The sequence below is a fragment of the Talpa occidentalis genome, unplaced genomic scaffold (assembly GCF_014898055.3).
Source record: "Talpa occidentalis isolate TD23 unplaced genomic scaffold, MPIMG_talOcc4v2.1 talOcc4.9, whole genome shotgun sequence".
NCBI classification, from domain to species: domain Eukaryota; kingdom Metazoa; phylum Chordata; class Mammalia; order Eulipotyphla; family Talpidae; genus Talpa; species Talpa occidentalis.
Window position 1 is genome coordinate 14560897 of NW_023605305.1, and position 15004 is coordinate 14575900.

Genomic DNA, 15004 nt, shown 5'->3' on the forward strand with positions numbered 1-15004 from the left:
CCGGGGGCGGGGCGGAAGTGAAGGCGGTGGAGGCTGGGCTGCCCGCGGCGGTAGGAGGGGCCGTGAGGTGAGTGAGTCCCGGGCCCGAGTCTGAGGTGAGGCGGGTTCGCGAGCCGACCGGGAGGCTGGGCGCTGCCTCCCAGCCCGAGGAGACGCGTCCCAGCGCCGGGCGCTGCGCGGAGCCCGCGGCTGCTGCGCCGCGCCAGTTCTCGCGGGAGCTGCGGTTGTCCGCGTCGTGTGGCGGGGACGTCCCGAGGGGCCGCGCCGGAGCCCGCCGGAGCCCGCCGGCCGCGGTGACAGGGCTGCCCCGGCGGCTTCTGGGCTCGGCCGCGCGTCTGCCGCCCCTTCGCTCTGTCCGGGGCCCATCCCCGGGCCTGTGGGTCCAAAGGCCGCCCGGGCCGGCGGCGAGAACTCGGCCGACCTTGGCCGGCCGCTCCGGGCCGCGGCGGGGGAGGGGAGGCGTGTCCCGGCCGGGCTCCGGCGCAGCTGCCGGGGCCGCGCGGGCCGACGCTCCCGCCGCTCGGCGAAGTTCCGCTGAGCGCGGCGGCTCCGCGGGGCGCCCGGCGCCTGGGGCGATGGGACGGGCCTGCTCTGGAGGAGCCGCCCGCGGGAGACCGTGTGGACGGGTCGTGACAGCAGTTTCGAAAGGGGCGCTGGGAGCGCAGGGGGGTGACCAGCCGGGGTTGCGGGTGACCCTGGGGGGAGGGGAGGAGGCCAAGTGGTGTTCTCGTGCGTTCATTTCTTAACAGTCGTGTGAGCGCGTTCTGTGTCAGGCGGGCCCTGGCGTGCCCGCGGTGGGCCCGGCACACTGCACCCTCCCCCCTGCGGGGACTCCGACGGAAAGGCAGGCTGCTGGGGGCGAGCAGTAGAGCACCTGACAGTCAGGGGAGTGATGCTTTAGAAAATAGGTTGAGCCTGGTGAGGGTGCTGGCGTTCGGAGCAGAGGAGACGGTGTGGAAAGGGCTGAGGGTGTGCTCGGGACTGACAGTGCGGGGACTCCAGCGTGGCCGGAAGGCAAGAGGAAAGCAGGGGTGACGGAGGTACACAGGGGCCAAACTGGACAGGCCTTGTGGGCGGCGTGAGTTTGGTCTAGGGGGTAGAGGACAGTTTGGGCCTGATTGTGGAGGGCCTTAGTCCATCTGAGGAGTCTAGATTTGATCCTGTTTGCTCTAGCTGGCAGTGTTCTAAACATGGGGACACTATGACAAGCAGTGTGTTCCAGAAAGAGCCCTTTTTTGAGTGAGGATGAGGCCCAATTGAGTCTTTGGAGGTAAATGCAAAGAGGCAGTGACTGCAGTGACATGGGGAAGCCTGGTTATGTGCACTCGTGGCACACTGGCATTCAGCAGAGCCTGGCACAGAGGGACTTCAGGAAAGGGTTTGGACTGTGCTGTGGTTGGAGCCCAAGCAGGAGGCAGCAGGATCTGGACCATACTTAGGTGCTTTCTCCAAGCATAACCACTGAGTGGCCTCAAACAAGTTCCTTCCTTTCTCCAGCTTCCTTTCCTGGTGTGTATCATAGAGCCGGTGGTACCTCCTCTCCCAGAGATAGGCGACCCTCCAGGTTATCAGAAGGAACTGCTGTGGCCACTCATGCCCATCCCCTGTCCAGAGCCCGTCCGTGGCTTTCCAGTGACTTCTGAACCCGTGTTCCCAGCCCTCGTGACCAGCAGCCCCAGTCTACCTTTGCCGTTTGTCATACTATGCTCTTCTTTACCCATCTCGTAGCCTCCTGCCCTGGACTTGTGCTATTGCTGTTTTCCTTACCTTACCCTCTGAACTCACTATGGGACCTTGGAGCCAGTGGACTGAACTCACTTGGCCACCTCCCTAGTATGCTTCTCTAGAGCAGTGATTATCAGCCTCTGCTAGAATTCGATTCAGGTCCTATCTCTTCTAGATTGTGAGTTCTCTGAGTTCGTAGCTGTCTCGCTCCTGTAGACCCTGCAGTGCCCAGCTCAGGGCCTGGCACAGAGTGGGTATTGGTTTTTTGTTTTTTAAAGATTAATTTATTTTTATACAAGAGCTGGGGTATAGGCCGGAGACGCGGGAGGGTGAGAGGCTTCACCAGAGGCAGAGCAGGGAGCAGAACAGGCAGACGACAGAGATACACTGCTGAGGGGAGCAGCGGGGGAGACAGGAGAGGTCTGCCTCTCCTGTGGGATTCTCGCCGGCAGGGACTGAACCCGCACAGCGCAAGGCTGCAGACAGCTTCGGAGCGCAGCGATCAACCCGCTGCACCACCGGGGAGGCCCCAGACTGGGTATTGTTATGTTTGATGAACAAGGAATGGTGATCTCACCACGCAGGGCAGCTGTGAAGAATCAAGTCAGGAGCAACCCCACCCATCTGTGTCAAGTTTTAACAGTGCATTAAGCACTTTAAAATCCCATTTCACTGATTGACCCTTAAAGTTACCTAGAGAGGCAGCTCTTCACCTTTTTTAGAGAAACCAGCTTTCGGAAAGGTTGGGTGGCTTGCCTGAGGCTACAGAGCCAGTAGGGAGCAAAACTTTGGCTCTTTTCCCGGCACCAGTAGACAGAGACTAAAGCTGGTTGCTCACTGTTCTTGCAGAGGCTCAGCAGTGCCTGACTGGGGAGCATGTGGTAGGGTAGATGAAGATGCTCAGGCTTTTACGCCGCTGGCCACTCTGGCTCTCACCTGCGGCCTGGATTGTGCTAATGTGGGAAGTGCTTGGGTGCGCGGCGGGCCGTGAGGCATGCATGCGTGATGGTGGACCCTGAGTATGGTGTGGGCATGCTTAGGAGAGCACACCTGGGCCTGCAGGGTGAGGCTATACGAGCAGCATCACTCAGAGGCAGCAAGATGACGGCAAAGAATGGCTACGAAAGGCAGCGACCGCGCCAGAGAATGCTCAGGGAGAGCAGAGATGGGGGGGGGGCAGGGCGCTGGGAGGCCTTGCCAGCCCATGGGCTTGCCCCACAGTTGGTGTAGAAAGAGCAGCAAAGCCTAAAAAAGCCACTGAGGGCTCCGGACTCTCCTTTGCCCGTCTGCTCAAACCGATGGAGAACCTGCCCTGTGCTTGCTGGCGCTACACGCATGCTGGGCTTCTGCGTCTCTTCTCCAAGTATGAATCCTGGGCGCAGGGGCGGGTACCTGTGATTCCGCCTTCCTGAGTGCTTTTTAACTATCAAAGGATCCTACTTACATCTTTAGAAGTTTTACCTCAAGAAACCTAAAGTCCCAGGAAGGCTCCAGGGCCCGCCAGGCTCACACAGCAAGCCTGACAGAACCTTAAGGGTCTCAATTTGGGTGAGGGCAGCCTCTTGAGCCGCTTTTCTCACTTTGGAACAGAAAAATCTTGGCATTAGTCATGGTTCAGCAGGGCCTGGTCTGGGAGGGCTTGTGTAGTGGCCACTGAGCCCCCATGTGGGGTTGTTCCACAGGAAGAGAAGTCTGATGCCCCTTGAGATGGCCTGATATGGAGCCACGCCTCCCGCCTCAAGCCCCCAGAGCTGCCCTGTGGCTGCCGTGTCCTTCAAGTGCAGGAGCTGGTTGAGATGTCGGGAATGGAAGCCAATGTGGTGAGAGGCGTACTGGGGCTGCAGGGGGGCGGGGGAGACAAGTGCTGAACCTGCCGAAGTTCTGGGGCACGGGCTGTGTGCCCTGAGGCTGCTGGCCAAAGTGCAGGCTGCTGACTGAGAAGGTGCTCTCAGAACTGAGCCTGACTTGCACCGCAGGTGCTTCCTGGGCTGAGGGACTGGGCTCCCTGAGAGGGAGAAGGATGGGGGCCAGGAGCTGGACCGCAGTCTCTGAGGTTGCAGCTGTCCCTGTCTCTGCTTTAGACCATCCCAATCTGGCAAAACAAGCCTCATGGGGCTGCTCGAAGTGTAGTGAGGAGAATCGGGACCAACCTACCGCTGAAGCCGTGCCCCCGGGCGTCCTTTGAGGTGAGTGTGCTGAAAGAGTGGCGTCGGAATAGGGGAGAACGGTGCCGCTTTTTCCCGGTCGCCTTTTCCTTTTGTCCAGAATTAGTAAATGCTTGTATCGGGTCTGGTCATGCTAGGGGGAAAAGGATGTCCTAAAGCTAATTCCATAGACGCTTCTGACAAACCTGTGACCGCACTCCCAGTCTGCCCATAATAATCTTGCATCTTTGATGCTTCTGCGAAGTGGCTCAGATTTCAGCAGGCTCCAGCAATCCAGCTTACCAGAGTAGCCATAGTCCAAAGGCCCTTGATGAACCGGATGCCCTGACTAGCCATCTTCTTTGCTGAGGTGTTTGCCTGCAACCCTGGCCAGCCTTTCAGGTGCAAACGGTACTGAGCGAGACTGAGTTGAACTCTGCTTTTCCCCACCAGCTCTACAACTTGGTCACTCAGCCACCTATTTTTAGTGTCTGAACATACTTTGGACTACTTCTGTCTCCCGTGTAGGGGCCATCCCTACCTACTGTGCAGTGCAGATTCTTGTCTGACCTTGGTCTCTGAGACCTTCAGCAGTGGGAAGTTAAGTAGCATTTACTAGCCCCAGCTGCCTCCCTCTAAGAATAATTAAGTATCAGTTTTAGTCTAGATACTTGAGGTGTGTTTGGGGAGGAGAGAAAAGAGATACTTCAGCTTTCTGCCTACACAGAGGAGACAAATACATGCCTGAAAAGATGTGGGCCCAGGAAGACAAAGAATGAAGGAGCTGAGTTTGTGTATCAGATGCTGAGTTGTAGAGGAGTTGGATGTATCAAGGTATTAAAAATGGGACTGGAAGTAAGGAGGGCTGCTGTCCCATGACCCACATTGCCAGTTTTCCAGCATTGCCTAAAGGATCTGTACAGGATGAGGCCCTGCTGCCTCAGGTGCTGGAGATAAAGGACAGCATAGGCGGGGAAGGTAGGGGGTGAGCAGGACTCAGTGGAGGTTGACCCTGCATTTGGCTGTAACACTGCCAGTCCTTTGGCCAGACTGCTACTGGCTAGGCAGCCGCGGGCAGAGGGCAGAGGCTTCCATAGAGCGGCACCATGTGTGACGCGTGTTAGTAATAATTGCTGGTAGGTAGCACGTCTTCAGATGTGTTGACTCATTTGATTGACAGGAACACTGGCTAGTGAGGCAAGCCTCATGGAGGCTTCCCTAAACGGCCATCCTAGCAGAAGCTCCTGGGGCAGTGGAGTGTCACTTCATGCCTGTGCCACCCAGGCTCCCCATCCAAAATTCAGAGCTATCAATTCTTGATCTACCCACCGATCTGTGCGGGAACTTCTGATGGTAATTCATGTATAGGTGATTTTGAGAAATTATTCCTGGGTAATTATAAACAAAGCGCCTTTATTTAAAGAGCTCTTAACTGATTTGTTTTTAAAATTTACCCATACAAAAATATTAATGAAAGTAAAAAATAAAGGGAAATAAATTGCTTGTAATCAGTCATAACTGTTAATGTTTTAGTGTAGTTCTTTTCCATCTTTTTCCAGATGCATGTTTTTGTAATTATAACAAATATATGACTGAATCCTAATTTTTCATTTAACAGTGTCACTCAGCCTCTGTTCCTTGGTGGTTCATTTTGGTCAAGGAGCTATTTTAAAGAATCCTATTATGATTCCTTTTGTATAATTATCTTTTTATCTAAATATAAATATTAAAATAGCCAAGTTTATTAAAATGTTGCTTAACAATTTAAATCCCAGTTAACTACAAAGATGTAAGAGCTAGCTAGAAATCTCCTGAGGCTCTAACAGATTCTTGATGTCCTTGCACGTGTATTTTTTTTTTTAAGATTTATTTTATTTATACAAGAATTGGGGTACAGGCCAGATGCGCGGGAGGGTGAGAGGATTCACCAGACAGAGCAGGGAACAGAATAGGCAGACTGACGAGATACACTGCTGAGGGGACCAGAGGGCGACAGGAGAGGTCTGCCCGCCATGTGGGTTGCTCTGAGGCCGGCAGGGATCAAACCAGCACTGCAGAGGCTGTGGACAGCTTCACAGCGCTGCACTCAACCGCCCTGCGCCACCAGGGAGGCCCTGCACATGTATTCTTGCAACCAGAGGATGAGAGGCTCTTAGACGGCGGCCACGTCTAATAAAAGGAAACTCTGGCTGTTGCCTCTGGAAACTCCTTTCCTCTAGCCAGTGGTCAGTAAGCTGTTTCTTTAAAGGCCAGATAGTATTTTAGACTGTGGGCTGCCATAGTCCCCACCCTTGCTGCAAGTCCCTGTTTTGCTTGGATATAGCAGCCTCTTAATTGATCTTTTCACCCTCCCATGTTCTACACAGCAGCCAGAGTATAATCTTTTGAAACTTAAAATCTCCTAGTGACTCAGTACACATCTTAGAATTAAAGCTCCTAATTCATTTTCCAACCTCTCTCAATCCCTGCTCATCCTCTGTTCCACCTATGCTGAACTATTTGTAATCCTACCAACTCTTTTGCTTCTGATCAGTTACTCATGCTGTTTCCAACCAGGACTTTTTTTTTTTTTTTTTTTTAAGATTTATTTATGCATACAAGAGCTGGAGTGTAGGCCAGAGGTGTGAGAGGTGAGAGGATTCACCAGAGACAGAGTGGGGAGCAGAACAGCAGATTGACTGAAACACACTGCTGAGGGGAGCAGCAGGCGAGACAGGAAAGGTCTACTGCACCATGTAGGTAGCTCCCTGGCCAGGAATCGAACTCATGCTGCGGTGACTGCGGCTAGCTTCATAGTGCTGACACCTAATCCCTTGTGCCACCAGGGAGGCCCAAGGACCCTCTTCTCCCTGCTCTGAGAGGCCTTCCTGACACTGTGCTGGACTAGGTGCCCTCTGTAGATATTTTGCAGTCATTGCCTCATGATGTCATCACTTGTTGATAAATTCTGCTTCCCCGTAGACCTTGCCCAACATCTCTGACCTGTGTCTGAGGGATGTGCCCCAAGTCCCTACTCTGGCTGACATCGCCTGGATTGCTGCAGATGAAGAGGAGACATATGCCCGGGTCAGGTAGCTGAGGCAGTACTGGTCTGAGGAATGGAGAACTACTTCCCAGAGCAAGTGGCAAGCAACAGGGAGTGTGCTTGTGAAAGGCTGAAGGCATTATGGGGAGCTTTGGGCTCAGACTGGGAGCAGAACCTGGCTCTGATAACTCTTAGGAGATGAAGGGATTGTAGACGGGATGCAGCAGCCAGCTGTCTGTGACATACATGCTTTCCCTGATCCAGGAGTGATACACGGCCCCTGAGGCAAACGTGGAAGCCCAGCCCTCTGATTGTCATGCAGCGCAATGCCTCGGTGCCCAACCTGCGCGGGTCCGAAGAGAGGCTCCTGGCTTTGAAGAAACCAGCCCTGCCAGCCCTGACCCGTACCACAGAGCTTCAGGATGAGCTGAGCCACCTGAGAAGCCAGATCGCTAAGATAGTGGCAGCTGATGCAGGTAGGATCCCGAGCCAGGGCCAGAATACAGCAGGCTGTTCTTTTTCCTCTGGCTCTTACACAGGATAGGGGCAAGGAAAATGATGGTCCCTGGTAATTGAGGTAATTCAGGCCCAAAAGTTTTGGACAGGCTCTGAAGCCTAGCTATCCTATAGCATTCCTTGGATTACTTCCACCAGCCCTTTTGGGCTCACTAGTTTGGTTAGAACAAAATCTTCATGTAGCCTGAAGCCCCAGGCGGATTCCCTACCTAGGCCACAAAAACCAACATCCGCCTTTAAGTGTCTTTAAGATTTTGTCTTCCATTAGCCCTCAGTGGCTTTCCTTCTCAGTGAGAAATAAGCATGCCCCACCACTGAGTCCCCTTTAAGCCCCTTTTCCCATTTCCTTATCCTTTCTACCGCAGACCACCTCTGTCCCTCCACCTTCACTGTCTGCAGTTAAGGCAGAACCACTGGAAATGGGTGGGAGTATGCCTTCACATATTTAATTCCCTTATACTGTAGTTTTATAGAGGAATTGCACAAATTTCTAATTTAAATTCGTCAGTTATCCAACAATTTTGTTGTTATCCAAGAGGCAGCTGTAGTTTATGTGAAATCAGTGTTTCTTAGAAACTGAGGAAAATCCACTAAAGTTTGGGAAACTAAAAGGACTATTGCCATTCTATTTTTGTTGCAGAGTATTTCTTCCAGTCACCTGTAGGAGCATTCAGAGGAGCATAGTCAGAAGCACTACCCCAGTTAAGAGAAAAGGACATTGTTGCCCACTGAGGAATGGGGGCTTTCAGAAGCCAAAGTCTCAATGGAGTGGGTTTTTCTGTCCTCCTAGACCACCACTAAGAGCCGGGTACTTCTCCACCTCTTTGAGGTCCTGAGGGGAAGGCTAGTGCAAGAGCCTCTACTGGTACCATCCTGGGCTCTCCCAGGATGTCAGTGTGTCAGCCCAGGAGATAACTGATAGGCGGTAGGGAGAAGATTTTACTGCTGGATTTAGTCCCAATCTCCATCCATGCCTATTGTTTTCTCTTTCAGCTTCGGCTTCATTAACGCCAGATTTCTTATCTCCAGGAAGTTCAAATGTCTCTTCTCCCTTACCTTGTTTTGGATCCTCATTCCACTCTACAACTTCCTTTGTCATTAGTGACATCACCGAGGAGACCGAGGTAGAGGTCCCTGATCTTCCATCAGTCCCCCTGCTTTGTTCTGCCAGCCCTGAATGTTGCAAACCAGAACACAAAGCTACCTGCAGCTCGTCTGAAGAGGATGACTGCGTGTCTCTGTCCAAGGCCAGCAGCTTTGCAGATATGATGGGGATCCTGAAGGACTTTCACCGGATGAAACAGAGCCAAGATCTGTAAGTACCTTGAGAAGGAGCTCTGGTGCTCTATACTCTCTTAAGTTGCCTGTGGCCAGTGATCTAATAGAAGGTACCTAGACCTTAGGAGTAGCCATGTGTTATTTCATTCACAGAGCTTGTTACCTGGCTTGCTACTGCCTGGGGTCCCAGTCTGAGAAAAGAGAGCCTTACATTTGATTGGGGTGATCTAATTGGGAGTGTTAAGCTAGAGCAGGGATTTTATAACTCATCTAATCCAACTCTGAACCACCAGGGGGGACCATCATCATTTCTCATACTGCTAGTTATAATAACCCTGTACCTCACCCTTCAAAATGTGGGGTTACATAACAATTTAGCTCAAATTGGTACTTTCTGGTGAAAGGAGAATTTCATGAAGTTGGAGGTTTCTACTTTAAAATATAGTGGGGTTCGTTATGCACATCACCCTTATAAATTTAGAGATTTGAGAACAAGGCTTTTGAAACTTAGTGGTTCAAAAGCCAGGCTGCCCATCAAAATTACTCATATTCTTAAAAATATACTAAGGGCGTCCGCTGGTGGGCGCAGGTGGTTGAGCGCAGCGCTGTGAAGCTGTCCGCACCCTCTGCAGCTCCGGTTCGATCCTGGCCGGCCAGCGAGGGTCCCACATGGTGCAACAGACCTCTCCTGTCGCTCCTGCTGCTCTCCTCAGCAGTGTATTTCGTCAGTCTGCCTGTTCTGTTCCCTGCTCTGTCTCTGGTGAATCCTCTGACCCTCCCGCGAATCTGGCCTGTGCCCCAGTTCTTGTATGGATAAACAAATCTTAAAAAAAAAAAAAAAAAATACACACACACCCCCCTCCCCCACCACAAACAAGGAATGGCATTCTAGGTGTCTCTGATGGCATTCTGAGGGAATCTGGGAAATACTTACCTTGAGAAATTCATGTGTAAGAGGAGCCACAGAGCTCCAGCCAGAGGGGGTCACCCCACCTTGCAGTGTTTCTCCAGGTGGGCTGCAGCAGCCCAGAAGCCTGCCAAACTCAGGTTCCTGAGTAATGAAGCATTTGACACCCAGACTCCAAAGGCCAGGTTATGCAGCTCTGTTAATGCAGATTAATGCTATTTGGGGATCATGGGGATGCGGTCTCTCTCACAAGTGAGGTCTTAGGGAAGGAATCCCGTTGTATTGCAGGCCCCATTCACCTCTGAAAACCAGCCAAGACTAAATGACTCACTGCTTCTTGGTCATATGTATATTAGGGAAGTCACTTTCACCTTCCTCTCTGCTCCTTGCCAGGTTGGTTCTACTGCCCCTTGTTCAGGGCTGCCCTTAGACCTTTTCTTCAAGTCAGTGTTTTACGGATTAACTCTCAATTTTTTTTTACTTATATTTTGTACCATCTTAAATCCAAGACCCTCTTCCCAGTCTTGCACTGAGATCTCTTCTCCCTTAATAGCAGCTGGGTTGAGCTGAGAATGGAAGCATAGCCCCATTAGTTTCTCTTAGTTTTGCTTCCAAAGTTTAGTAATAATTTTTTTAATAAAGATATATTTACTTATGCATACAAGAACTGGGGTGTAGGCCAGAGGTGTGTGTGTGGGGGGGGGGTGTAAGACGATTCACCAGAGACAGAGTGGGGGCAGAACAGGTGGATCTACTGAGATACACTGCTGAGGGGAGCAACAGGCGAGGCAGGAGAGGTCTGTTGCGCCATCTGAGTTGTTCCCTGGCTGGAGATAGACCTTCTGCAGTGGCTGGCGATAGCCCTGAGACTTTAACTCCTGTGCCACCAGGGAGGCCCCAAAGTTTAGTCATCATTCTTGGACTCATCTAGCCTAATGACCAGTAAAATGCCTTTGTGAAGCTATATGTAAGTTCACTAGAATTTCAAGCAACTGTTTTCCAGATACCTAGGCTGCTCTTCTATGATGCACCAGGTATTTTGGAACCTACCCCAATCTGGATTTGATTTTGTACCCACAGATACCTTATGACATGAATGTTTAAAGTGTAGATTTCCTATTAAAATCTCACAGCGCCCTGAAGTAAAGGATTTCTTACTAACTTATCTTTTCCCCAGAACTGAAAAAGGTCAGAATAGCCAGGAGTTATTAGTCACTTGCGCTGCTGACCTGGGTAAATGCTACTAAGAGGTCTCAGCAGAAGGTGGACACGGAAGTCTAGTCATCCCAGGCCAGCTCTTAACTGGGTGATGATCTTTACTTTGTTCATTTTTTTCTAACCATTTCAGGAAATAGCAAAACATTCTATCACCAGTTAGATGGGATTTTGACTCTGGAGTCACCACTTACTGGTTGACTAGTGACTTCAGACAAATTGTATAACCTTTCTGTGCTTCAGTTTCCTCATGTGTGAAAGAGAATTGTAACCACTCACTTTACAGGATTGGTGTTAGGATGAAGTAGTGCATTCAAAGCCACAGAACAGGGCCTCCCTGGTGGCGCAAGGGGTTAAGACGCAGCCCTATGAAGCAATCTGCAGCCACTGCAATAAGAGTTTGAGCCCCAGCCAGGGCGCAAACCACATGGCGCAGCAGACCTCTCCTGTCTCCCCCACTGCTCCCCTCAGCAGTGTATTTCAGTCAAGCTGCCTGTTCTCCTCCCTACTCTGGTGAATCCTCTCAACCCGTCCACACACATACACCTCTGGCCTGTACCCCAGCTCTTGTATGCACAAAATCTTTTTTAAAAAGACACAGAACACTGCTCAGAACATAATAAATACGTAATAAACATAAGCTATTATTTTGTCTCCAGGAATCGGAGTTTACTGAAGGAGGAAGACCCTGCCATTCTTATCTCTGAGGTCCTCAGGAAGAAGTTTGCTTTGAAGGAAGAAGATATCAGTAGAAAAGGAAACTGACAACACTCAGCTCTGCAAACTCAAGTCTCATGCTCCTGGAATTCCTTCAATAGCTGCCTTCCTCACCGCAGATGTTTCTGCCTCTCTATTAGAAATCTTCTGCAACAGTCTTGCTGAAAACTAGAGCTTGGACTGAAAAAGATGAGCTGGATTAAGTTTCCCACACGTGAGACTTTAACAGAAGCTAAGGCCTGTTTTGAGTTGAGACATTTGTTACAGATAAATGTGTTGGTTGGAATGTTTCATTCTAAAGGGTGAGATAGAAATTTCTGGTTTTTTCCTTATCCCTGTGTGAAAATAGGTCCTAAATGAATGACTTACTTCACTGCATTATATCCCGTAACTGGTCTCACCGGACACTTTGTGCTCAGCTATCACTCTCAGTGGCTTCCTTGCAGCAGGGCTGAGGGGAAGGGGCTATAACTGTTTTATGTACTTGTTCATAGGGCAGGGGAAATCTTACGCTGCTCCATCATAAGTTGACACCAATACCCAGCAATCACCCTCTTCCCCATCGACACCTAGGTGTAGAGGTCAGGCCACTGGACCAGCCGACACTAGGGCTGCTGGGAGGCCTGGCTATTTTTTTCTTAAATGTATTTTGTAATACTGTACAACCAAATCTACCCTCCAAGGCCCTGGGGCCTTATCAGTTCCACTCATTGAAAAAACTTTCTCTTTCATGGACTTTAGCTTAAGCCCAGCAGGAAAGAGAAACAGGGAGGGAAAGAGCATACCATCCTCCGGCCCTTGACTGCTGCTTTGGTTTTGGGCCAAGGTTTGTACCGACCACACCATGCATGACTCAGATGCCCTCAGGTCCCTTTCTCTACAGTATGTATCCTGTGTGTGTGGGTTGAAGCACTACCTGACATTAAAGAAAGCATTTGGAGAGATATGCATCTGCTGTGTCCATCTCTGAGTTGTCATCACCCAGTATATTCCGCCCCCAGGTATAAGACTGCTGTTAATTTAAAGTATACTAACTTCTACAAACAAGCTCCTGGTTTCCCTTTTACAAGATCCTACCTTCAGAAGTGAAAACTTACCTAGGGAGCCTCTTGTCCATTTATGTAAAGATTTTGCCCTATGCTCTTAAAGCAGCTCCATCTTGTAACTTGAAAGCTTGTGTAATTACAGCCTCTTCCATACCACACCTGCACATGGGAAACTGCCACCTAGTGGTAGCCTATCAGGTAGAACAGGTCAAATTAGATTCATTTTCAGATTGGGTCCAAGACAATGATAAAGCATAGACTATTAAAATGCTTTTTCAAAAATAAAATTGGTAATGTTTTAATTACCATCAGAGCCAGCTTTGTAAACAGTCATTTATTTGGAGTCAGTTTGACAAAGGGAGTTCTCTCCAGCCTTGTAGAAGAGTGATCTATCTAGTCACACCTGGAGTGTCCATAGTTTTAGAGATATTTAAACAGTATGACTTTAAAATAAAATCACCACCAAACCTCCCATCATCCTAACCTACCTCTCTGTGCTCTCTGCCCCCATATATCTGGGCCCAGGAGATTTGCTGCCTCACCCACAGCCACCAGGAGTGAAGCCCCCAGTTTAGGTTGTGGGACTAAGATTCCAGCGTGAGATTAAAAACACATCCTTAAGAAACAATGCCCCAGTCTTTTTTTTTTTGCCCAATCTAAAGGGCAAAGAGGTGGCTCTGTGGAAACCGAGTAGTGGGCTCATTAGTGGAGAGGTAAGTACCTGTCCTGCCTCATTGCTCACCACCTACTTTGTTTCCGTGAAGAAAACACTCAACAATGACAGCTTCATCCCGTGCCTCCCTCACCCACACTCTCCTACCCCAAGATACTTTCTTACGTCTGTCATTCCAAGGTGCTTTTAGAATCAAACCTTCATAAATACATTCCAACTTAGTGCCTAATGACTGGATTACCTTCAGAATCCTGGGTAAAGAGCAAATCAGGATGCAGATTTAACTGAGTGGACATATCCTGGCGTTGAGCCTGAAGTTTGTTAGGAAACTGTCCAAGGCCCTGATTCTGGATGTTAGTTACATCTTGGAAAGGAGCTCTAGAATTGTGAGCAATGACCCGCTGGCCCTGAGAATCCTCGGTGAAAAGCTGGCTCCAGCAGTCCTTACTGGTTTCACTGTCCCAGGTAAACACAGGGATGGAAGAAGGGCTTTGTTTCACCGAGTCTGTGTTTTTTCCACTCCAGGAATCCCTGTATGTTGGAAGAACAGGGGCCTGTCTGTTTTCTTTGATTGACACGTTTTCCAATTTAGTCCTGTCCAGAAGTTGATAGTCCTTGCACCCAAGAGGTTTAATATGTCTCTCCACACCCTGACAGTTCTTATTCTCATATCCATGAAGCCATTCCCTTTTCTGAGAAGAATGCTCTCCCTCATTTTGGTCCAGAGTACAAGAACTTTCCAAATCTTGGGTGATGGAACTAGCCAGTGAATCTTTACTTTCCCCAGCACAGACTGAGGTGTCAGACTGTAACAAAGACAGCACAGTCAAAAATGGGGTTCCCATTCTGTGGTGACCAGAAGCCTGGAGGGACTGAAGAGAAAGCCCAGCTTCCTGGATGTCTGCAGGGGTTGAAGTGGCTAAAGGGGGCGCCATGCAATCATCCCCTGTGCCCTTGATTGGATGAATTAGCGGATTTACAGCTTTCGAGCCTTCGTTGGTCTGACTCTCTATAAGAGATGAAATAGTCCTCTTGTCACCACCATTTGTTTTTCCTAGTAAAATAGACATAAACAAGTTATATTGTGCAGGACGACTGCCCTGAGCAGGATTTAGTTGGCTCTGAATTCAGTATCAGTACTATCACTACCTCCTGCAGGGGTCTCGGACTCTACACTCAGCTTATAGTTGATCTTTCCTGCTTTCAAGTTCTGTTTTTTCCTGAATGACCTTTCTAAAACACAGATCTTATATTCCCTCCTCAAATATATGTACACTTTCTGTGACGTACCTAATAAAATCAAACGTGGTGTGCGATCAGACTGAGATCTATTTTCCCAGCTGAATTTTCTTATGTGGGGTTTGTTTTAATAAAGGGCACATAAGTTTTGCTTTTGTTGTTTGTTTATTATGGTTTCTGCTAAACAATGACCCTGGCCAAATAGATACTCCTGAACATTACCTTTGAGAAACATGCTCAAAACAGTATTTCTGTAAGATCTCAAAGATGACATTAGCCACTCAACTCCAAGAAATCTTCTGGTAACAGTGTTAAGTTCCTACTCCCCAAACATTTCATGGGAAAAGGAGTAATGTCAGTCAGGATGCTATTATCCGACAATAACAGCAATAATAATTGTAATTTTTTTTAATTACTAGTGTTAGCCTGTTCATTTTATCAGGCATGAAATGGGTCCTGTTCTGCCTGAAGGGCAAACGACATGGAACTCCCACTCCCCTCTCTGTTACCACAAGCACC

The 15004-nt window shown here is 49.6% G+C and overlaps 2 protein-coding genes across 4 annotated transcripts in view; one reads left to right on the top strand and one right to left on the bottom strand.

Annotated features, from left to right (window-relative positions):
- On the top strand, nucleotides 1–12471 carry MTFR1L (mitochondrial fission regulator 1 like). 3 transcript variants are annotated; one of them, XM_037498296.2, is made up of 7 exons: nucleotides 1–67; nucleotides 3408–3545; nucleotides 3807–3911; nucleotides 6831–6940; nucleotides 7159–7370; nucleotides 8404–8725; nucleotides 11470–12471. In XM_037498296.2, exons 2-7 carry the CDS (start codon nucleotides 3522–3524, stop codon nucleotides 11573–11575), a joined length of 879 nt encoding a protein of 292 aa, XP_037354193.1. In that variant the 5' UTR covers nucleotides 1–67; nucleotides 3408–3521; the 3' UTR covers nucleotides 11576–12471. The 3 variants fall into 3 exon arrangements, with proteins under 3 accessions (XP_037354193.1, XP_037354194.1, XP_037354195.1); XM_037498297.2 differs by having other exon boundaries at nucleotides 57–95; XM_037498298.2 differs by lacking the exon at nucleotides 1–67 and adding an exon at nucleotides 794–3088.
- The window catches only part of AUNIP (aurora kinase A and ninein interacting protein), a 21020-nt gene continuing 15507 nt past the window's right edge, over nucleotides 9492–15004 (bottom strand). Inside the window, exon 3 of the mRNA XM_037498295.2 lies at nucleotides 9492–14300. Within this exon, the coding sequence (XP_037354192.1) occupies nucleotides 13465–14300 (836 nt within the window). The 3' untranslated portion in view covers nucleotides 9492–13464. The remainder of the gene's footprint in view (nucleotides 14301–15004) is intronic.

Excerpts from the sequence above, each read along its gene's own strand:
- MTFR1L (XM_037498296.2), top strand. The coding sequence starts at position 3,522 with ATGTCGGGAATGGAAGCCAATGTG. Across the intron at positions 3,912-6,830 it reads GCCCCCGGGCGTCCTTTGAG|ACCTTGCCCAACATCTCTGA; the intron begins GTGAGTGTGCTG and ends GCTTCCCCGTAG. Across the intron at positions 6,941-7,158 it reads GAGACATATGCCCGGGTCAG|GAGTGATACACGGCCCCTGA; the intron begins GTAGCTGAGGCA and ends TCCCTGATCCAG.